Consider the following 21,188-nt stretch of genomic DNA (forward strand, 5'->3'; position numbering starts at 1 on the left):
AGAGTGTCTTCTTTATGCATAATGCAGCCCCGCAAGCCCATCGGCAACGTTCCGAAGTTACCGAATCCGATGATACGCCCAGCTGCCACATCAAAGATGCATGCCGTGGTGATGATACAGAGAGTGGACCGGCAATGACCTCATAATATGTCTCTTATATCACGTCAAATATGCAGCTGCTGTAGATATAAATTAGGCCCCCCCCGCTGCTGAAATAGTGACTGTGTTTTAGGCATACATTGTGTATAAATATCATATCTTGAACCACAACTCCAGACTCTGAAAACCAGGATAGCTCGAAACCGGACAAGATGGCCGCATACCTCAACCAACGCCTCCAACATCCTCACATCTCTCATCCACATCACGGCATCATCGTCTCACGGGCTGGAACGCCAGCCCTCGAAAAGAACGCAAAGTGTGCCGCGCCCATTGCAAACACCGCCGCCAAGAATGCCCCGTTCTTCACCCCTGAGCAGGATCCCGTGGCCGGCAGTCCGACTGCCACCCAGCCATCCGGCAATCCTGTCCCCAAGCTCTTCACGCCACTCAAAATTCGCGGCGTAGAGCTGCCGAATCGCATCTGGGTGAGCCCCATGTGCCAGTATAGCGCTCACGAGGGCTTCCACACACCTTGGCACATTGCCCACTACGGCGGCATGGCCCTGCGCGGTGTAAGTCATTTCCTTGTACTTGTCCGTTTCTCATTGTTTCATGAGCTAATATGCTAGAGTAGCCTGGCCTGGTCATGATTGAAGCTACCGCGGTGCAAGCCAACGGCCGAATTACCCCAGAAGACTCTGGCATCTGGTTAGACGCCCATATCGACACTTTGAAAAAACACGTCGACTTTGCACACAGCCAAAACGCCAAGATTGGGATCCAACTCTGCCATGCAGGCCGAAAAGCCTCTACAGTTGCTCCTTGGCTCAGCTCAGGCGCCACGGCTACCGAGGAAGTCGGCGGCTGGCCATCCAACGTGGTAGGGCCCAGTGAAGAGCCATTCAACGAACACTATCCTACTCCAAGAGCTCTCTCCCTGGCAGAAATCACGCAAGTGAAGAGCGATTTCCTCTCTGGTGTACGCCGAGCAATCCGCGCTGGGTTTGATGTGATTGAAATGCATTTTGCTCATGGCTACTTGGTCTCGAGCTTCCTTTCGCCAGCAGTCAATAAACGTACAGATCAGTATGGAGGAAGTTTCGAGAACCGCACCCGACTCGCGCTTGAAATCATAGACGCAACAAGAGAAATCATCCCTGCCGATATGCCCTTCTTTATTCGAATCAGCGCGACCGACTGGCTGGACACAAACCCGGACTGGAGCGGCCCAAGCTGGACTGTAGACGAAAGCGTCAAATTCGCCAAGCTTCTGGCCCAGCGTGGAGTTGATGTGCTGGATGTGTCTAGTGGTGGAAACCATTCACTGCAAAAGGTTGTTGGTGGACCAGGATATCAGGCGCCATTCGCAAAGGCAATCAAAGCAGCTGTGAAAGATACTATGCTGGTAAGCTCAGTAGGAAGTATCAAGACGGGACTGGAGGCGTCCAAGATTATTGATGGCAGCCAAGACGAAGACGCCAGCGACACGCCTCTGGATTTGATTGCTGCAGGCCGAATGTTTTTGAAGAATCCGGGATTGGTCTGGGCATGGGCTGACGAACTGGGCGTTACGATCAATGTTGCGCATCAGATCGGATGGGGCTTTGGCGGGAGGGCGTCTAGAAAGACGACGAAGCTGACAGTTCCTTGATCCAGATCTGGGAGTCTCAGCTGTGTGGTTTCATTGCTGCCAATTAAATCCATATACCGTTAAAGTTGCGCTGTTAGAATGTCTGGTTAATGACAACTAGTATTCTATTAATAAGTAGAGGAAACCACCACGTTGAAATTACGACAGTATAGCCAATCTGCTGCAGCCAACTGACGTGATAGTAGAACTAACAAGATACTGGAATAATTTGTAAAGCGGGTATTGGCTTGTTGCCCTCAGATCATCATTTCAAGAGCCTGACGAGCCAAGCGAACATCTTCGGCCTCTGCCTCCCAATACCGCAAGTGGGCAATGCATATCTTTAGTGTTTCTTGCGCATACTGCTCCAGCTCCATCCTCCTTAGAAGCCCAATTCGCTCTGCACAGATGATGATTAGTGCACGGCAGGTGGTCTCGCGGCACCTCAGCCAAGCCCCAGCATGTCTATGCCTCAGCCCAATGTTGAACAGCGGGTCAAGAGACAGCAGAACCGCCCTTTCAGCCAGTTGGTTCAGTGAGCCGTTAATCGACAAGCCTTGATCCTGCGTATGTGCAAGGAGGTACAAGAATGGGCGATAGACACGCAGCTTGATATTGGCAGAGCGCAGCCAAGTCGCCAGCTGAAACTCACTGATTGTCGACAGGTTTGGTGGTTGGTTGAAGCAGGAAATGGCACGTGGAAGGGCCTCTTGCCATTGCTCCATCTGCCTCTCAAAATTGTGTGCTGTGTTTATCATGCCCGGTACATTCATGCTTGTCCATGCAGACGCGGGCCCCGAGTAAAATGCCTGATCAACGCTGACTGACAGCCTGGAGAGCGATATTTCAGAGAGGTAGTTGAACCATGAGTTCTCGTGAGTTTCTTTGAAATCTTGTATATCGACAGTATGGCTGGACACTGATGAAACAGTCGTGGCTGAAGATGCCGATGTCTCAAAGTATTGGCGGTCGTCTAGCCCATCCACGTCTTTCGGTGTCGGAGGAGAAGGGAATTGGTAGGGAAAATCAACGGCGTGTAGCGCAGATCTAGGCAATTCGACCTCGGAGCACATGTCACTTCATATTGTTATCATCATGCTTTTTTGTTTGGTACGCATGGCTTTGGACTAACTTTTCAGACTTGATGCAGCTCCAGTAGAGTCGTTGCTCAAGGCATTGCTTCAGATTCTCGTGACAGTCATGCTCATCGGGGACCATCTCGCCATCGGCAGTATCTCTAATTTGAGTAAGACGCCTTGCAGCCAGAATCTTGAAGTATAGAGTGTATAGTGAGGAAGCTTGAGAGAATGCCTGCCAGGCTTCAATCGGCCGAAGGGTCCATAGGAGATAAACACCGGATAAAAAGTGGCAATGGCATGCCGTAAGGCTTGTACCGAGTAGACCAAATCGCCTTCGAGCATATTCGTAATATGATTCTGCCTTTTGACGAAGTGCATTACCACCCTGTCGTGACGAAGAGCTCGAGAGACTCTCTACTGTATCGGCAAACGGACTGAAGGGGCTGGCTATTGCGCCAAGCGCCGCGGCAACAAGCTGTATATCATGAAAACTCGCATTAGTCAACTGTCGGACATGTATTGAATTACAGTGACACAAGAAAAAAATCATGAATGCTCACCACAAGACACGTACGAGAGTCCCATTGCGGACCAAGTTCAACAACAGCCCGTCCATATTTCATCAGAGTAGGGCAATCCAAGATAGGATTCATTATATGGGCCATTCTTAAAAACTTGGTTAACAACGAGGGAATCTCGTCCCAGTCCAGCTGCAGTGTTCCATTGGCCGGAGTCGCCTTATGAAGATCCTGTGCTTGGGCAGTAGCTAACAAGCAAAAAGGTGCCCAATGACCTGATCTGTTGGTCCCAAAGATTGGCCATTCAATAACATGATCTACCGCTGTAAAGGCGAGTGAAATGGCAGGAATAGAGTGGCTAGCCTCTTCATGCTTCTGTGCCGGCGGTAACCTCGTAAGTATGTCGTGTAGAAGATCGATAACTTCAGAGCTGCTCTCGCTGGAACTTGAAAGATACCAGTCAGCTTCCGGACTGCGTATTATATAGCTAATATCAGACGTGAGACATACGGTTGAAGCCCATTTGCTGGAGATTTGGAATAAACGCATTCACAACCCAGCCTAATGCATCCGGCACAGGAAGGTCTCTCGTTGGAACACCTGACTTTGCGAGCTCGGCATACTCGGCAGGCTACGACGGCGCGTCGCCGATGACTTGAGCCAACGTTGTTACTCAGCATCTGGATGCTGCTAAAAACAACATGGAAAACCGTATGTAGAAGGATGAATGAATGAGAGTTGGCCTCCCTCGGAGCAAAGCCGATGCTCAATATCCAATCTGCAGCTAACGGCAGCCAGTCCGAAGATGCCGAGAGCCCCCACAGAAAAGAGTGGTGATGTTAGTGGAGGCGGTGCATTAGCCACGGTCCGACTCTGAGTGTCTGGTTAGGCAATATCTCTGATTACTATACGCGCTTCTTTCTCTTGACGCTCCAAGGTCATTAGAGAATATCGCTAGTCATTTTCAGTGTCATTACTAGAATATAGTTCTGTCGCCAAGGCTATGTCAAGGAGATTAAGAGGATTTACGTGTGTTTGACCAGCAATGTTTCCACGTATACAACTAACAGCGATTTTATCACGGATGGCGGTTATGTTTTGCTATAAAGGCCTGCGATACCCCTCGCTCTGATGGATTCACGAGGCACTCAATTTTCATATTGAAATTGCCAGGTTTAACTTAATGTCTAAAACAATTTTAATAAGCACTATTGTAGAACTTACCCCGTGTGGAGACTTGGGCTTCCCTCCAACGTCCCCGCGCTTGCCTGTAAAATAAAGGAAAGGTATCGGCTGGGCGATCAGAAAGCACCACGCGGACTTCGTGGATCCGAGATAGCCGCGGTAATGCTGGTATTGATATGTCCCGTGATCTTGGCGGGCTGGAGAGTAGGAAGCCCTCTGCCGCACGATCATCCTCGTAAAAGCCACCCTCTTCGATCTCCATTACTTTCCGTGCCACACAAGAAACGATGTTCGAGTCCCAGATTCCCTCTCGGTACGACGTCGTTTCTATTAGCCTAACAGCGTGAAGTCTAACCCGACGGATGCGGCATTTCAGAGCAGTGTAGTAGAGCGGAGCAATCCAACCAATGTCGACGATGGACCTTGACATATGGATACAAGGCCACCGGAGGTATCTCTGAAAAAGCTCGGATTGGCCAGTCTTCCACATGGCTATTGACTCTGTCAGGATGGAGACGAACTGCTGCGTGTGAGAATCGAAAACAGATTCGTCGTCGAGACGCAGGCAGGTATCCGCCATGATACTTGCCATAGTGTGGTACACGGACAGCAGACCGTAGACGAGTCCCTTGGGGTCTTGATCAGGCATGGAGGTTTTGGAAGCTCTGAGGATGACAAGACACGCAGAAAGTTCCGCTCGGATCTGGTGCTGGCAGGTGAGTAACTTGGGCGGGAGCTCAGCAGGAGGATAATGAAGCGTCTGCTGCTGGCGGCGCCACAAGTCGGTCAAGTGGAATATTCTACTAAATAACCGCTCGATTTGTTTCCAGGCCTCATTGACAGAGCGAAACACGGAGGCTGGTGTTTCGGGCTCGGCGATTTGCAAGACTAGACAAGGGTGTTGATAGCCATGTCTGAAGAGCTCCAACTGGAGGTTTAGTCTGCAGAATGCTCTGACGATGGTGTCGTCTATAGAGCCTGGGACAATGTCGAAGAGCAGAACTCGGCCATCATCCTCGACCAGGGTTCCAAACTCTCTCAGGATGCTCAATCCGTTGTGAATGTGGATTTGAGCGGTTGTAAAGTGACCAGAGAGAAGCTCTAGAGAGACGAAGAGGAAACAGGCCATGAGGGCGACACGCATCGATGCTTTATCCATGGCGGAGAAATGGGGCTGCAGATGCTGAATTGCCTTGGAATAATGCTGCAAGGTGAATCGTTCCTGCTGATCAAGGGGTTTTGGTTCTCGTCCGCCATAGCTGGCCTGGTAAATGTCTCTTCTGTGGACTGAGCTTAAAGAGAGGACAGCGTGCCATACAGCCGGTTCAGCCAGGCTGATGGGGTGGAGCAACACATCCCATAGAGCCAATGTGGAGGCGCCGGCGACTTTCTTGCATGTTCGGTATTTGAACCACTCCAGATATTCCAGCTCTTGGGTGGTGCCAGAAATCAGCGGCACATGTGCGGGTCGGCTATTTAGATTCAGAGGTTGTTGTCGACTCCTGGAAATCTTTCCTCCGCCGCCGCCCCAGATGCCATAGCCATCACATACTCGGCCAGTCGAGACGCACCGGCGACAGGATGGGCGTTCTTCATCACATTTAAGCTTTCGGATCCTGCCTATGTAAGCCCTCTCTTGTTCCCAGCCAACAGTAGACGCAGCATGAAGAACTCACTTACAGGTGCGGCAGCCAGTCTTTACCTGTATCCTCTTCTCACAACGGCTCCCACATGGTTTATTCAGAATAGTGCCTCCCATCAGGTTCAAAAAAGGGGGCAATATGGCTATATGGTTGAATTTTGAGGGTTAAGCTGACATTCCATTCCGAGGCTTTGGGGAGGCATCAACTCCTGTCCTGATCGAGAGCTCCCTACTCCACTTATCTCGGGTTTGCCAGCCCCCGCTCCGATAAATGCTTTCGATGCTTATTGGCTTGGTCGGGGTTTCTACACGATGATTGGACAGGCATGTAAGATGGACGGACCCCGAGTCGCAACGAGAACCAACCTCACTATATTCACCATATACTTCATCTTGAGCGTAGAGGTAGCACGCGGATTTAACGGCAAGTTTCTAACCAGTAAACCGAATCGTTTGGCTGTGCACTGGACATACAATGGCTATAAAAAGGGGTGTAAATTCCACGCTTTGTTGCCATCTCTTATACTTGAAGGCTGCAACGCAAGACGAGGGCAGAACCTACTGCTTTCATTATCGGCAATTCGTTGAATTTAGGGGTCCTACTCAACTCTTCAGAAGAATGGCAACAAAATCTATCCCGCAGCGTCAACTAGGGAAGGACGGTCCCAGCGTGTCGGCGATTGGATTTGGATTAATGACCATCGCCGGGGCTCACGGTGATGGACCCAGCGAGGAAGAGCAGTTCCAAATCTTGGATCGCGCAGCTGAGCTGGGCAACACGTTCTGGGATACTTCCGAGTACGGCCCAGGCTAGATACCTTTTTGGAGGAATGCTAATCCAGTGCAGTATCTACTTTGACAATCTAGAGGTGCTAGCCAAATGGTTTCGGCGCACCGGAAAGCGAGACGACATCTTCCTTGCCTCAAAATTCGGGCTCATCATGGGTGAGAACCTACAGCTAAAGGGCATCAACAGCTCTGGAGAGTACTGCAAAAAGGCTTGCGAGGATAGCCTTCAACGACTTGGCATCGATTGCATTGACCTCTGTGAGTCCACCCATCACCCCTTTCCCTCTCGAAGTGCTCCAGTTGTGGCTAATCTCGACCAGACTACGTCCATCATATCAACCCGCAAACGCCTATCGAGGAAACAATGCGAGCAATGGTGCAACTCCAAGCGTGAGTACATGACCTGTGGACGTAAAGAGTGGCAGCTCCTAATGCATACCAGAGAGGGCAAGATCAAGCATATTGGGCTGTGCGGGCTGAGCTCTCGCACTCTTCGACGTGCTTGCAAAATTGCGCCCGTAGCAGCAGTGCAGGTCGAGTACTCGGCGTTTGTGCTGGATATCGAAGGAGAACGGGGTTCCAACCTTCTTCAGACTTGCCGAGAGCTCGGCGTCTCCATTGTTTGCTTCGGGCCCATCGGTCGAGGCCTTCTCACGGGCACAGTGACAGGCAGCGAGTCGATTGCCGGCACAGGGGATATCCGGACGCAGTGGGTGCCTCGCTTCCAGCCAGAGAATCTAGAGAAGAACCTCAAGGTCGTCGACCAGTTCAAAGCCCTGGCGGACAAGAAGGGCTGCACTTCGTCGCAGATGGCTCTCGCGTGGGTTCTCAAGCAGGGGAACGACGTGATACCAATCCCCGGCACGAAAAGGATAAAGTATCTCGAGGCCAACTGGGCATCGCTCAATGTACATCTCAGCGACGAGGAAGAGATGGAAATCCGCAAGATTGTGCGCGACTCGGAGCTTGCCGGCTTTGAAACTAGGCCCTCTTCGTATGCAGATACAGAGGAAGAAGCATAGAAGGGGGGGGGCATATCCATATCCAACATCTCTTTGCTGTAGGCAGCACAAGGTCGCGGCAGAGGAAGTTTCCCTATTCCCTGAGATAAGAATGCTCTAGGTGGCTGAAAATGAAAATATAGGTTTAAATTACATTTTTTCTAGCCGACAAAGAAAAAAGAAAATAGAAAGTGGTAATAAACGACGGGGGGACAGATTCTGTTTAAATGAACACTTATTTTTGAAGCAATAAAGCTAGCCACTTCTATTAAAGATAAGATACAATCTCTTCAGCCTGCAGGATATAATTCTGGAGGCGTCGGAGAGATTCCACTTGTATCTCTATAGGTCCGATTAGAAGTGTGAAATTATAGTAAGCTGCTTTCTTTATATATTGGACCGCATTGCCCAGACTTGTTTTCCATGTTCTCTTTCTTATCAAGTATAACGAGCTTGTAAGTATAAGTCATAATTTTAAATTTCTTATTCATAAGCTACATAGCATATACATCGCTGGATGAACAAACAAGTTATCAAGTTCCTACTAATTAGTTCATTAGTTTAATTCAGCCGAAGCCTTCTCAGCCGGGATATTGCTCACTAGTAGATGGCTTGGATGGGAGACCGTGGTAACACATCAAGCTGACACCAGTGAATTCCGCGAAATTAATTTAGTGTATTCGTTGCGGAGAAACCAGCACCGGCTTGCTTGTGCTGAATCCCAATCTAGCAAAGTCTGAGCGAAGCAACGCCACGAATAGTAGGTAGCATGGATTGGTGGAGATGGAATCTTCTTGCTGAGTCTTGCCTTTGTCGCTAGAAGTCACACTGCATATACATTTCTTGGATATAGTCACGCTGATATTGCTCATATGCACTCTTCTATTTGCATGTCCATCTACTATAGCGTCCAGACGATCCAGTAGGGATATTACTTGCCTGCTTACTGTTTCTAATAGATACACGACGTATTTCAATTAGTCGAGCTGAAGTGAGGCACAGCTATAATGACGACATGCCTGCGTCAAGTAGGGTCCAGCTGAGACAGCTGAGCTGAGACATGGATATTTATCATCACTCGAGGTATGCAGAATATGTGTATACAATTGTCGGCTTAGCGACCGAGTCCAAATCGAGAATAATTTATTCAGCATCATTACCAGTAATTACATCATTCCATTGACATGAAAGAATTACTTTTGATTTATGTTACCATCGCTTATCGCTTATACTATAAGTAGCTGCTATATCCGCCTGGGTCTGTTCAAATGTGTCAGTATAATTAATATCGTCTCTTAATCCAGAAATACCCTTCCAATACCACACACATCCGTGGAAGATATCGGCCCCAAATTGTCCAAAATGTGGAAATCCAGCATAATCGTATTTATTACCTATGTACTCTTTATACCCATTACCCTTGCCATGGGAGATGCGAGGTCTGAAGACCAATGGGTCAGCGTTCGCGTCTTGAACAGAATGCGGAAAAATGACATTTCTTTCAAAAACGCCGCCCTATCATGGTGGGTTCTCCTTTCGAAAGCATTGCTCGTTTAAAGAGCCAGTTATTGATGACTCATCTAGGGGCAAATTCTATTCCGGTTCCAAATCCAATGAGATTTCGGCTGCGACAGTAGACGAGACTGTTGTGCATACTGGAATCACAAAATCTGCCGACTCGTGCGGCCGCTCAGGTGCGGCATCAGGAGTCGAGGATCATCTTGATCTCTACGATGGCACCAAGAAAATCTGTACTCTCTACTGGAACTGCCCGTGGGGATCAGCAGTCAACGACTTTCAAGTTCGGGATTATTCTGCAGTTACATCAGACTATTCGGTAGCTGTTGAAAATTGGAACCGGAAAGATGGACCTCTTGGGAATGTAGACATTGCTGTTTCACTTTTGGGAGTGCGAGAAAAGAGGTAATACGATGTAACTATCTAATTCCACGAACATGTGAGCCATGTTGGCTATGAACAAATATAACTTATTCACTCTCTTTACATAATTATGCCTGGCATCAAGACAACCAGATAGAGCCCGATATGCATTACCATGCCAGTCTGCGAGCTAAATCGCTTCATGCGTCCCAAGGCCGCTAAGAACAAACATTGCGGCACCCTACATGTAAAGATCCATCGTTTCATGGCCATTTATTAATAACGAATATCGAGTTGATATGCACAGATTGCAGTCTACTACGTCTGGCACAAAGCTGCAATACCCTACGTGCTGATAAGAATTGGACATCGGACTTGTATACTGGCCGTATTGTGCAGGTATATGAGGGGATCCCTATATGAGACTGTCACTTAGTTCGTGAGCTGGATGGGAAGCGGCCTTTATTGGCACTCGTGCTCACTACTAGCCACTGAATAAAAATCATGCACATACACTCTTGAATAGCAGCATTCAGAAATCACTGCCTATATATTTCCCGAGCTGTTGCAGAGGAAATTGAGTGCTGGCATTTCTAGGTTAGCTCGTTTAGTCTCTCAGAGGCGGAGAATTTTGGCTATCGGAGCTGATGGTAGCTGGTTCCTCATTAGTAAAGCTTTTTCGCTCATTTGTTAACAATATGATGGTTAGTAAGGACCTGACCCATCAAAAATGTTAATCAGGCGATATTGAACATGGAATAGGGCTGGGCAAGAGATTGCTATGCGCTTCCTAGTACAAAAACGCGTAAAGGTGGAACAGTATCCATTGAGGCCCTTGCAAGACAGGTTCACCGCGCTGACATTTCAAAGTAAGAAGCTTAAGAGTCCCTGAATACTGTACCACCATCCCCACTTTCTCTTGATGAGCGTAATGCGTCAGAAGGGCAGCAAATGCTCCAAATCGTGTATATCAATGTCCCCTCACCATTTCAGCAGCGAACAAGTCGGTGTTATAGACCAATCGCTCTGCAATGCATGTACGCCCATTAATTAGTTACTCTTTACCGGTCTGCTAGTGTGATTGAGAGACTGAAGGCTCAGCACAATAACGATCCATCGGCTCAAGTCTTCCAACCCGGGCTACGTCATATTATCAAAAAGTCTCGACTGCCATCTATGCTGACAGTAGCTTAATGAGGCTAGATGCGCTTTACAGGTATCTCAGGAAAACGACCATCTAGACTTGCGGGGAGGCCTCCCCTAGACCCAACTCGATAGTCCAACATGTAAATATCTGATAGAATTTTAAATAACTCATATACTACAGTCAGACGCTCATTTGCGCAACAGTTGGGTCTAGATGCATGTGTTCAAATATTGCCTCCATAGGAAAGAAAGAGGGGAAATGTTCAGTAAGAAAATGGGAAAAACAAGACAAGGATGCAGGGAGCATATCCATCACAAAAGCGCAATAGCCGCTATAGAAGCAAATGCCCTCATGCATTTGCAATGAAATGGCAAAAACCTTTGGAAGTAATAGCATATTTCTGCAATTCTCAATTGGGCTTCTCATCAACTTAGTAGCTTAGATTACGAAAAATAAAACAATTTTTTCATCTTTCTTATTCATCGCATGAAGTTTTTCCCTTTTCTTTTTCCTATAGAATCAGGGCAAAAGTGAAGTATCACAGCTTGTTGCTTATACCATGGCAGCAGATCCCATCTGCATATCGTTAAGCTGTGCCACCACGCCGAATACCCGTATCTGAAAATCGCTCATAACATTCAATGCAAGTCTATTATAGCTTAATTGATCAGAGTTGGGCGAAAGCGCGAGAGGGCCAAATATCCGTCTCAGTGTACTTCCAACTCAAATTACTGCTAGGTGTCCTCCCTTTCGATTTTCCTATTTAAAGGGGTTTTCCATCACCATGACTTTTATCTTTCAACGATCTTAGAAGATTCTCCCAAAGTCTTGTACAAGTCTATTGCCTTCTGATTGGCATTGCTTTCCCTCTCCCAGAGACAGAATGGCAGATCCTTATGACCGAGATCCTGAAAAGGACGGCTCTGCAGTGGTCGTCCAAGCTAAGGGTAATACCGGCAGACTTGGTGCTACGAAGCGTCAAGTCCGTTATTTCGACGACAGTGACGAGATTCAACAGATCGGCCCTTCCACAAACAATAATGCCAAACTCAAGAGAAAGGGGTCGGCCTACTCTATCCACTCCCTATCAAGCATAAGGAGTGGCCGACGAGAGGTTGATCCTGCCACTGCGCTGCCTGTTCTATACCGTACTTTGAGTATAGACATGGAACGAGTGCAGAGAGAAAAGGACTCCATCATTAGGAGAAGATACAGCGATGCGACCATGGCGGGTAAGTCTCGAGTTTCTGGATAGCTTCACGCCATGCAATAGCTGACTAAATTATGATGATAGATCTCGAAGATCTCGAGTGGCACACTCTATCTATCCACGACGTTTCTCAGAAACTACACACATCGATAGAGGCTGGTCTCTCAATACAAGGCGTCAAAGACAAAATTGAAGTATTTGGAGCCAACACTCCAACCCCACCAAAGTCTCGGCTACTGCAGAAGATATTCTTCTATCTCTTTGGAGGCTTTGGTTCCATACTTTTTGGTGGAAGCATTCTCGTCTTTGTTTCATGGAAGCCACTCGGCGAACCAAATCCCGCAGTGGCCAATTTGGCTCTGGGAATCGTTTTGGCCATTGTGTGGCTAGCACAAGCCGCGTTCAATGCTTGGCAGGATTTCTCCTCTTCCAGAGTCATGAAAAGCATCACAGGCATGCTACCAGAGGACTGCAGTGTCTTGCGTGACGGCAGCAGGAGATTGGTTCCGGCATCTGAAGTTGTTCCCGGAGATATCCTCTTCTTCAGCGCCGGCAACAAGCTACCTGCTGACATTCGATTCGTTGACGTGTCAACTGATGCAAAATTCGATAGAAGCATCTTGACTGGCGAATCAAATCCTCTGCCAGCCGTCGCTGAGTCTCTGGAGAAGAACTATCTCGAAACAAAATGCATTGGGATGCAAGGGACTCACTGTACCTCTGGAAGTGGTCTGGGTATAGTTGTCGCGACTGGAGACAGCACAGTCTTTGGCCGTATCGCAAAGCTGACCAACAAACCCAAGACTGGTCAAACGGCGCTGCAAAAAGAGATTTTCAGATTTGTCCTGATAATCGCAACGTTGATGATATTGATGGTTGTTGTGATTGTTGCTCTGTGGGCGGGCTTTATTCGTCACAAATATCCCGACTACATCTCAGTCTCAACATTGATTGTGGACTGTGTAAGCGTGGCTATTGCCTTTATCCCAGAAGGCCTACCGATCGCCTTGACTGCGTCGCTTACAATTACTGCGGGTATTATGAAGAAAAACAATATCCTCTGCAAGTCTCTGAAGACAGTAGAGACTCTGGGAACAGTTTCGGTGCTGTTATCAGATAAAACAGGGACTCTGACCAAGAATCAAATGACCGTGACAGATTGCCTCGTCGGATCCAAGGTCTTGACTGTTGCAGAGGCGGTACAAGAAATGTCAGACAAATCCGATTCACCCAAAAGGGCCACCCTCAAGCAACTCTGCGTTACTTCTGCAGTGTGCAACGCTGGAGAGTTTGACCCCACGACTATTCATCTCCCGATCTCAGAGCGAAAGATACTTGGTGATGCGACCGACCAAGCTATTCTTCGCCTGTCAGAATTATTGGGTTCAGTGAAAGAGTCTCGCGAACTATGGATCAAACGATTTGACCTCGCATTCAATTCAAAAAATAAATTCGCTCTGCGTGTTAGCTCTGCTCGCGACCAGACTTCATTGGAAACTTCGCTCTCTGCTTCCGAAACCGATGACTTTGACGCTCAAAGGGATTACGTCTTAATGATCAAGGGTGCACCAGATGTTTTACTCCCTCGATGCTCAAAATATGTTGGTGAAGATGGCGGTGTGCACGATTTTGATGAGACGATTCGCTTGTCCATTGAAGAGGCCAAGAACTCATGGTCAAGTGAAGGTAAACGTGTTTTGGCTCTTGCACGCAAGGTCCTTCCTAGCAGCATAATTCAGACAAATCCAGAAGACAATTTATTCGAAAGAGAAGCTCTGGAATTGGCACGGACTGGTCTTACGCTTATTGGGCTTGTTGCGATTGAAGACGCTCCAAGAGAGGAGGTTCCCGGCGTGATTGAGACTCTACATCGTGCTGGTATCCGTACTGCCATGGTTACGGGGGATTTTCAGCTCACAGCTCAAGCCATTGCTCGAGCCTGCGGTATTATTAGTGTCCCAGACGCTGAAGTCCATAGCATCCAGAATCTCCCTCGCACGCCGCCCAACTTTGAGCCCAAGAAAAATAACAAATCCAACCACCTTCCAACAGAAATCAAGGCAATTGTCTTGACAGGCCAAGATCTTATGACTCTGCTACCTCATCAATGGCACACTTTGGTGACAGAATACTCAGAGATTGTATTTGCTCGGACAACACCAGAGCATAAGCTTCAAATTGTGCGGGAATTCCAATCGCAGTCTTACGTCGTTGCCATGATCGGAGATGGAGTGAATGATGCGCCAAGTTTGAAGCAAGCAGATATTGGCATTTCACCTGCATCTGGCTCCGACATTGCTGTTGAAGCCGCAGACATGGTCTTACTGAATACATTCTCCGCTATCCCAGAGGCTGTTCTCTACGGTCGCGTCGTGTTTGACAATCTGAAGAAGACAATTGCGTACTTGCTACCGGCTGGCTCTTGGTCAGAGTTCTGGCCGGTGTTTACTAATGTAGCTTTCGGTCTGCCTCAGATACTGTCTTCTTTTCTCATGATTATTATATGCTGTTTCACAGACTGTGCAACCGCAATTTCCTTGGCTTACGAGAAACCAGAGGCCAATGTCATGCTTCAGCCACCTCGAGACATAATAAATGACCGTCTTGTCGACTGGAAGCTACTTTTCCAAGCCTATGGTTTTGTTGGTACATTTGAGACCGTCCTCTCTTTCACAATGTCGTATTGGTATCTGCAGCGAAAGGGTTTAACTTTCGGGTCGTTATGGTTCTCCTTTGGATCAATTCCAACGCCCGAAGGACAGACTGTGGACGAAGTTACTGCTCATTTAACAGTGGCATCTTCAGTCTATTTTATAACACTGGTTGTAATGCAGTGGTTTAATGCGATGGCACTGCGTACTCGACACCTCTCAATATTCACGCATCCACCGCTATTCAACCCCAAGACTCAAAACTGGCTCCTTTTTCCGGCAATCCTATTTGCTCTTGCTATCGGTTTAATATTCACGATGATCCCGGGTATTGATTACCTTGGCTGCGCTCCAGTCCCTGTGGAGCATTGGTTTATCCCCATGGCATTAGGCCTTGGCCTATTGTGCATTGATGAACTGGGGAAGATGATGAAGAGAAGATATCCTGGTGGCCTTGTCGCAAAGGTTGCTTGGTAATTAACAAACAATCAACTAGAAAATAACTAAAAATTTATAATTCAAGATGACATTAAAGAATAGGAGAATATATAAAGGAAAGAAGAGAGATGTATTTAAAGTTAGGCAGGGTAGGATAATTGACAGTTTATAAGTATTCCGCAAGAAAGCCAAGACCGTACCAGCAGGGGTTATTTAGTATTGAAGGATTTATAGGCATCTGATTTACCGCAGAGCTGGCTAAATCTTTATCCCACAGGGACCTCGAGCATGGGCCTGTTTCGCATTAGAAATTCGCCCCTAGACTACTTTATACTCCGTAGACAAGCTTAATTGTGAGTAAACCAACCTACTGGATCACACTACAAATGCTAATCCAAGGCCCGGCTCCCATGGTGCATCTTCGTTCCCAGGCTATTGTATTTTGCATATATTCCTATTAACAATCTACGCTTTTGATGTATAGTTATCTGTATTTTAAATGACTTTATTCTGGCATATTTGACAATGCGCCAGAAATTGGCCAGGCAAACTCTTGTGGATAATGTATCACGTATCATGGAGCATAGCAGTCATATTCTGAGTATGATTTAGTTGACATGCTGGCAAACGAAGATAATATGCTCCGACACTGTTTGAGAGACCTCGTATGTCCGCTTCGCAGGCTAGGGATTCAGGTTTCAGTTCCAGGCTGGGCATCCTCTCATTGTTTCCCAATCACCTTTCGCGCCTATTCCGTGTCTTGGCAGGGGATGGAATGGCCCTTGTCCATTTGACACTTCCAATTTGTTCTGTTTTATCGCACAAGCGGCTCGCTAACCGTCTGCGCGAAAAGGATGAAACACGTTGCAGGCTAGAAACAAGGGGAGCGGGAACAAGGATCATACACGCCATTTTCTACGCAACGCCAGGGATAGAAGTTTAGATAACAGGCCTCTGTAAGTCAATACTTATACTCTCGTCTCCCGCGTAGTTGTGTTGATTGCCGCAAGCTTGTAGACCATAGCATTCCATCTTTTCGCAACACCTGATCTTGTCTTTCTGGAAAAGACAAGTGATTTACTATTACAATCCTGTTTTAATAGCTTTTTTGAGCATACATTCCACACTTCAATCCTCCTCGCCATTCCGTATTTACTCTTCTCGATTTCTGTCAAGATGCATTCTACACTCCTAGTCGCGGCTTTTCTTTCCATCTTCAATGTGGCAGTAGCAGGTGAGTCTTTTTACATCCTTGGTACCACTGCTATGCATTGTGAAAAGGTACAACTGACTAATGATTTCTCCCTCACAGTCCCTATTCCAGTTGAAGATTTCCAGCCTCGGCAGGCACAGCCGTGCTTTATTGTCGGCAATGTCGCTCTGCCTCAAGAAACTGAAGATGCAGCCAATTCTCTCGCCTCGAGTATCACTTGCGATGCCAAGGAAACTACCATTTCAGGAGTACCAGACGTCTCTTCCGGCGGAATATCGTTTTCTTCCATCGACTTTGCCACCTCTGGCCAGTCGCCTTTAGCATTCGCCCTGGAGAAATTCGCAACCACCAGCCCGTTGGCCGAGAATGATCTTGCGAAATTCCAAAACGAAGCGAATGTTTACACGGCTACAGAAGCTGCGCTGCGTTCCATTGGAGGGAATTTGGCCATCAAGGCACCAAAGTTCTTCATCAATTTTCAGATTGCGCGCATCCAAACGGCTCAGGGCAATCCACCCACGGACCCAGGCCAAACGGTCGAACATCTCCTGGGTAAGGTAACAAAGAATGCCTCCAAGGCGGACCAGCAGTTTTTGGAGCAGATCACAAAATTGTCAAACACTTTGTCTTAGATGGTGTTCGAGACGGGCTGGACGAACTGAAGAGTCAGAGTCAAGTTGGCTATATCGAGCCTCTTAAAGGCAGAGCTTAGATAGTGACCAGAATCGCTGAGACTATACAAAAAGCATGGAATATTTATCGAACCCTTCCCAATGGCTTTTATGTCATTTTCGTCTTCAACATCTTAAATAATCGAAGCTTCGTGGAACAATTGAGTAGAGCCATTAATGATAGCAACTTCTTCATTTATGTGTTGGAAATATTGAAACCTCATCCAGACAGTCGATATCGACTATCTATTCTTCCCACTGCGAAATCACTACATATGTGTAAGCATAAATGGATACATGTCTTTCAGCTTATACTTGGGGTCTTTGTCAAACAGGTGGCTCAGCCCTGGCATTTTTTCATACACGGCCTATGCATTCACCTTTTCAAGGTCTCAATAACCTCATTATATTGGTCCATCCCCTCCATGATATCGGGCATCCCCATGCACCATCCAAGTTGGCTTGTATGTTCCCTTCTTATTCCTCTTGATGGTAAGTTGAACAATCAGTTCCTCGTCATCGGGTTTGATGTCCCACAAAAGTCTCGGCTAAACGGGCTACAAGAACCCCAGCTAGACTCAGGATGGAAGTGAAATCGTAATGTGTAAGAGATGATCCCTCACAAAGGCCAAACAAAATAATCGCGGTGAAAAAGTGAAAATGGTGTCGCATTATTAGTCCTGCGTTCTAGCTGAGTTCATATCTGGTCCCCGTGGCATTGACAGGAGCACCAGACAGTTCATATCTAGGGCTCGCCACATCTCCAGGAGCCTCGAGGACTGTTCCGTCTGGTGTGATCGGATGAGGGCCGTTATACTGCTTCAATAATTCTTCCTGGGTTGATTTCTGCTCTGGTTTGTTTTTGTCGAGTGACTTTGCCTGTCGAGATCTCCTGACGAAAAAGAAGAAACCCAGCCCTATCAACGCAAGACCAACCACGCCGCCAACTACTCCACCGGCAATGGCTCCGACGTGCACGGAATCCTTTTTTTACTGAAGTTGAATCATAAGCGCCAGACGTGTCGGTGGATGTCACTGTAGTGGATTGCGTAGTTGTGGAAGATATCGTTCCACTCGTTTGCGAGAGACTCGAAGTCGAGACAGTCGATGAACTTGTTGCACCAACAGAGGAAGCTTCGTTGCAAACATCACTTTTACCAGGTCCGCCATCTATGCATCTGTTTGTGCAGAACTTGACAACCGATATGTCGCCATTGTATCCGCCATCACAATGGAAAAGAGTGTTAGTTGATACACCTTTATTGCTTGCGTCTAAAGATGCCTTTTGAAGCGCATCGATGATTTGGGGCTGATAGTTTCCTAGATTTCATGCCTGTTAGACAATGGATGAGGTAGAATTAAAGTGCGTGACTCACCAATGCCCAACAAATTGAAGCCACAGTAGTTTAATCCAGACTTGCAGTTAGCCGCAAAAGTCAGGGTTATAAAAGCAGATAAGAGAAACAGCGTCCTTGCCAATGCCATGTTCCCGGTGCGACTGCAAAGTCCAATGGGAATCTCTTGTTCTTTCTCCCGTTGGCCCTGAGAGACAAAAAGATGCAGAAGGACAAATAATAAAAGTGCTCACAGTGCCTTGGACCTAAACAGTCTATTTTAAGCGCTCATCTTCTTTCAAGTTACCGCATGCAACATGCGAATCCTTCCCAAGCCAAGAGACGGCTCAGCCAACAATTTCATTAAGCTTCCACTTATTTGACGAATTACGGATTAGGATCCCTGGCGGAATCGTCCCGCAGCCAATACTATCGGCTAAACTTGCAGCATTGGAAATCCACATGGTCCTGGCTTGCAGGCACGCGATATCACCTCCCTGCCTCACAAACGATCCTCACTACGGGCACCATCCGGCTTTCAGGATAGTGAGCGGATGCTTGCAGAATCTCTGGAGGCTGTGCGCCACTCAGCTGGCATGGTGGTGGCTGATCGTCCCGTAGGATAGCAACGCAACCCACTCGCCTTGGTGGTTAGAAAGTGAAACAATGTCTTAGGAAGAAGGCTATGTTCTGGCCAGGCCTGCCTGATCATTCATTCACAGCCCATTGGAATCAGCAATACGAAATCATAATGCACACGGTCGGATAGCTGTCCAAGACGGTAAGTATAGTCTGGTGATCTTGCCAATTATCGCCGTTAGTGTAAAAAAATGGGTGTTTATCCACTTGTCGATCGATGATCATCATGAACGACAACCAATTAACGCTGCAATGTAGTGGACCGGACTTGGAGATGCATCCCAGGCCATGCATCTTGTAAACAATTTACGTCTCGGTATCTCTTCCTGTTACTTTACTACATACTATGCCACTGTCTAATCAACAGCATTATCTATGGTGAACACAGGGGATCATACAGAAATGCTGCTTAGACATTGGGACTCCACCTTGGCTGAGCAGCTTTTCCTACTATTCTGTTTCTTGACAAACCATAATCGGCGTATTATATGTAAATAGAGTAGGCAGCATACGCCATGTGGGCTGCTTTTTATTGCTTTGGTCACATCTAGGACGCTCAACCGTCATATGCTCGCTTAGAAGGGTGGTCTCTGAGAACCGCCTTGTTACGTTCTACGCACCAGCTCACACTCTACACCTCCATTCTACTAACAGACACCACCTCCACACCGCTTCGATGATGGTGCGTATCTGAGAGCGGAGAAGATATCCACATATCAGCTGCATGGCCACTGCAATCTCTCTCGCTACAGCGACCCCAGTTGCCCAGCTAAACAGGGAAAGACGTGCGATTGGATGGGCTACAGCTTAAATGTGCAAATGCTGGAAAGATATGCGGTGTACCCAGCTGGCCGGGGAACGGTTTCATCATGCCTACTTATACTTGAGGCTTTAGAGGCCGATTGTACCGAAACATGGCTTCCACTCTTAGTAAACCCGTTTCCTAAGACGTCGTCTTTAATCTCCAGACCTTAATACCAGCTAGCAAGGCATTTTCGGACTGCCCATTTACCCACGAAACATCATTTTATTCACTGGATAGAAGCTCGCATTTCTTAAAGAATAAGTTAATTGACAATAGTGCTTCACTATCAATCTAGTAGAAGATATTCATTGACAAGTACATAGAACGAATCGATGCACAGTGAAGTACACTCGCCGAATCTCGACTTCTTATCTTGTCCAGCTCCCTCTCTGGCATCGTCGGTCAGCCTGAGCAGGCAGACTATACCAGCGTAAACACTTTTCTTCACGAATTCATCAAGTTCGGTGTGTCCCGTGACATTCGAAGCCAATCCAAGGGCGATGCCTTGAGTGACAATCTGCGGCAGTTCCTAAGCGCGCCAACCTAGAGATGCTCAGTAAGTCAGAGCCAGTATCCTATTGATGGAGAATTTGGCAACAAGCTGCTGGATCTTGTGCTGTGGCCCAAGGAGGATAGCAAACAATATCTCTCCATCGCTTGCGCATTTGGGACTGGGTTCGATGGTAGCTGTTGAGATGTCAGTATATGCTTGGACTAGTTAATCAACGTATTGGAGATGTTGCCCATTGGAACGCTCAAGGCACTGGGCAAATAGACTGCTGTGAGTTTGCTGGCAATGCGCGGCCAGTTGATGCCGTGGTATATAGCCTACCTAGTAGAAATCATGTTCCGCTTGGCTCTAATGTGGTTACAGCTCACCTGAGAACATTGAAGCCAAGTCCGCATTTCTCAGTGTAGACTGACTTAAACGCAAAAACTATTATACAAAGCTTGTTTATAATAAATCTATTAACAATAATAGACCATTTACATAGATACTAACTTATTCTAACGTTCTAGTCGCCTTACTTATAAACAACAGTGGGAATAATTGCTATTAATAATTGGTTCAGCTTAATGCTCAGATACGCGTATAGTGCTGCTGCGCCCGTGAAAAAGCAGCAATTCAATGTCCCCTGTCTTTTTTTCGGCCTTGCAAAGTATGAATGGTGTAATTTCCTAGAGAATCACTGTTTAGTGATCAAGATGGCAGCTAAAGTAAAAGTCAACAAATTGTTCCGTTGTTATAGTTG

At 47.2% G+C, this 21,188-nt stretch overlaps 7 protein-coding genes across 7 annotated transcripts; 5 read left to right on the forward strand and 2 right to left on the reverse strand.

The window, feature by feature from the left end:
• On the reverse strand, nucleotides 1-4,059 carry TrAtP1_002562 (uncharacterized protein). The gene is made up of 4 exons (XM_066111518.1): nucleotides 3,840-4,059; nucleotides 3,372-3,774; nucleotides 2,865-3,286; nucleotides 1-2,809 (listed from the first exon to the last, which is right to left on the reverse strand). The coding sequence occupies exons 1-4, from the start codon at nucleotides 4,007-4,009 to the stop codon at nucleotides 1,990-1,992; spliced, it is 1,815 nt and encodes a 604-aa protein (XP_065967594.1). The 5' UTR covers nucleotides 4,010-4,059; the 3' UTR covers nucleotides 1-1,989.
• On the forward strand, nucleotides 312-1,753 carry TrAtP1_002561 (uncharacterized protein; the record flags this gene model as incomplete). Its single annotated transcript, XM_014085237.2, has 2 exons — nucleotides 312-674; nucleotides 737-1,753. 2 exons carry the CDS (start codon nucleotides 312-314, stop codon nucleotides 1,751-1,753), a joined length of 1,380 nt encoding a protein of 459 aa, XP_013940712.2.
• A 231-nt stretch (nucleotides 4,060-4,290) lies between the features above and the next one.
• Nucleotides 4,291-6,482, reverse strand: TrAtP1_002563 (uncharacterized protein). The gene is made up of 2 exons (XM_014085206.2): nucleotides 6,191-6,482; nucleotides 4,291-6,130 (listed from the first exon to the last, which is right to left on the reverse strand). The coding sequence occupies exons 1-2, from the start codon at nucleotides 6,271-6,273 to the stop codon at nucleotides 4,528-4,530; spliced, it is 1,686 nt and encodes a 561-aa protein (XP_013940681.2). The 5' UTR covers nucleotides 6,274-6,482; the 3' UTR covers nucleotides 4,291-4,527.
• A 293-nt stretch (nucleotides 6,483-6,775) lies between these two features.
• TrAtP1_002564 (uncharacterized protein) lies at nucleotides 6,776-8,225 on the forward strand (the record flags this gene model as incomplete). The annotated part of the gene is made up of 4 exons (XM_014085305.2): nucleotides 6,776-6,954; nucleotides 7,004-7,203; nucleotides 7,266-7,335; nucleotides 7,388-8,225. The coding sequence occupies 4 exons, from the start codon at nucleotides 6,776-6,778 to the stop codon at nucleotides 7,965-7,967; spliced, it is 1,029 nt and encodes a 342-aa protein (XP_013940780.2). The 3' UTR covers nucleotides 7,968-8,225.
• Nucleotides 8,226-9,371: 1,146 nt separating this feature from the next.
• Nucleotides 9,372-9,873, forward strand: TrAtP1_002565 (uncharacterized protein; the record flags this gene model as incomplete). Its single annotated transcript, XM_014085062.2, has 2 exons — nucleotides 9,372-9,469; nucleotides 9,531-9,873. 2 exons carry the CDS (start codon nucleotides 9,372-9,374, stop codon nucleotides 9,871-9,873), a joined length of 441 nt encoding a protein of 146 aa, XP_013940537.2.
• A 1,811-nt stretch (nucleotides 9,874-11,684) lies between these two features.
• TrAtP1_002566 (uncharacterized protein) lies at nucleotides 11,685-15,312 on the forward strand (the record flags this gene model as incomplete). The annotated part of the gene is made up of 2 exons (XM_014085068.2): nucleotides 11,685-12,206; nucleotides 12,269-15,312. Exons 1-2 carry the CDS (start codon nucleotides 11,858-11,860, stop codon nucleotides 15,310-15,312), a joined length of 3,393 nt encoding a protein of 1,130 aa, XP_013940543.2. The 5' UTR covers nucleotides 11,685-11,857.
• Nucleotides 15,313-16,278: 966 nt separating this feature from the next.
• TrAtP1_002567 (uncharacterized protein) lies at nucleotides 16,279-17,311 on the forward strand. Its single transcript, XM_014085304.2, has 2 exons — nucleotides 16,279-16,507; nucleotides 16,586-17,311. The coding sequence occupies exons 1-2, from the start codon at nucleotides 16,450-16,452 to the stop codon at nucleotides 17,116-17,118; spliced, it is 591 nt and encodes a 196-aa protein (XP_013940779.2). The 5' UTR covers nucleotides 16,279-16,449; the 3' UTR covers nucleotides 17,119-17,311.
• Nucleotides 17,312-21,188: the final 3,877 nt, after the last annotated feature.

The sequence above is a fragment of the Trichoderma atroviride genome, chromosome 1, assembly GCF_020647795.1.
Source record: "Trichoderma atroviride chromosome 1, complete sequence".
Classification (NCBI taxonomy): Eukaryota; Fungi; Ascomycota; class Sordariomycetes; order Hypocreales; family Hypocreaceae; genus Trichoderma; species Trichoderma atroviride.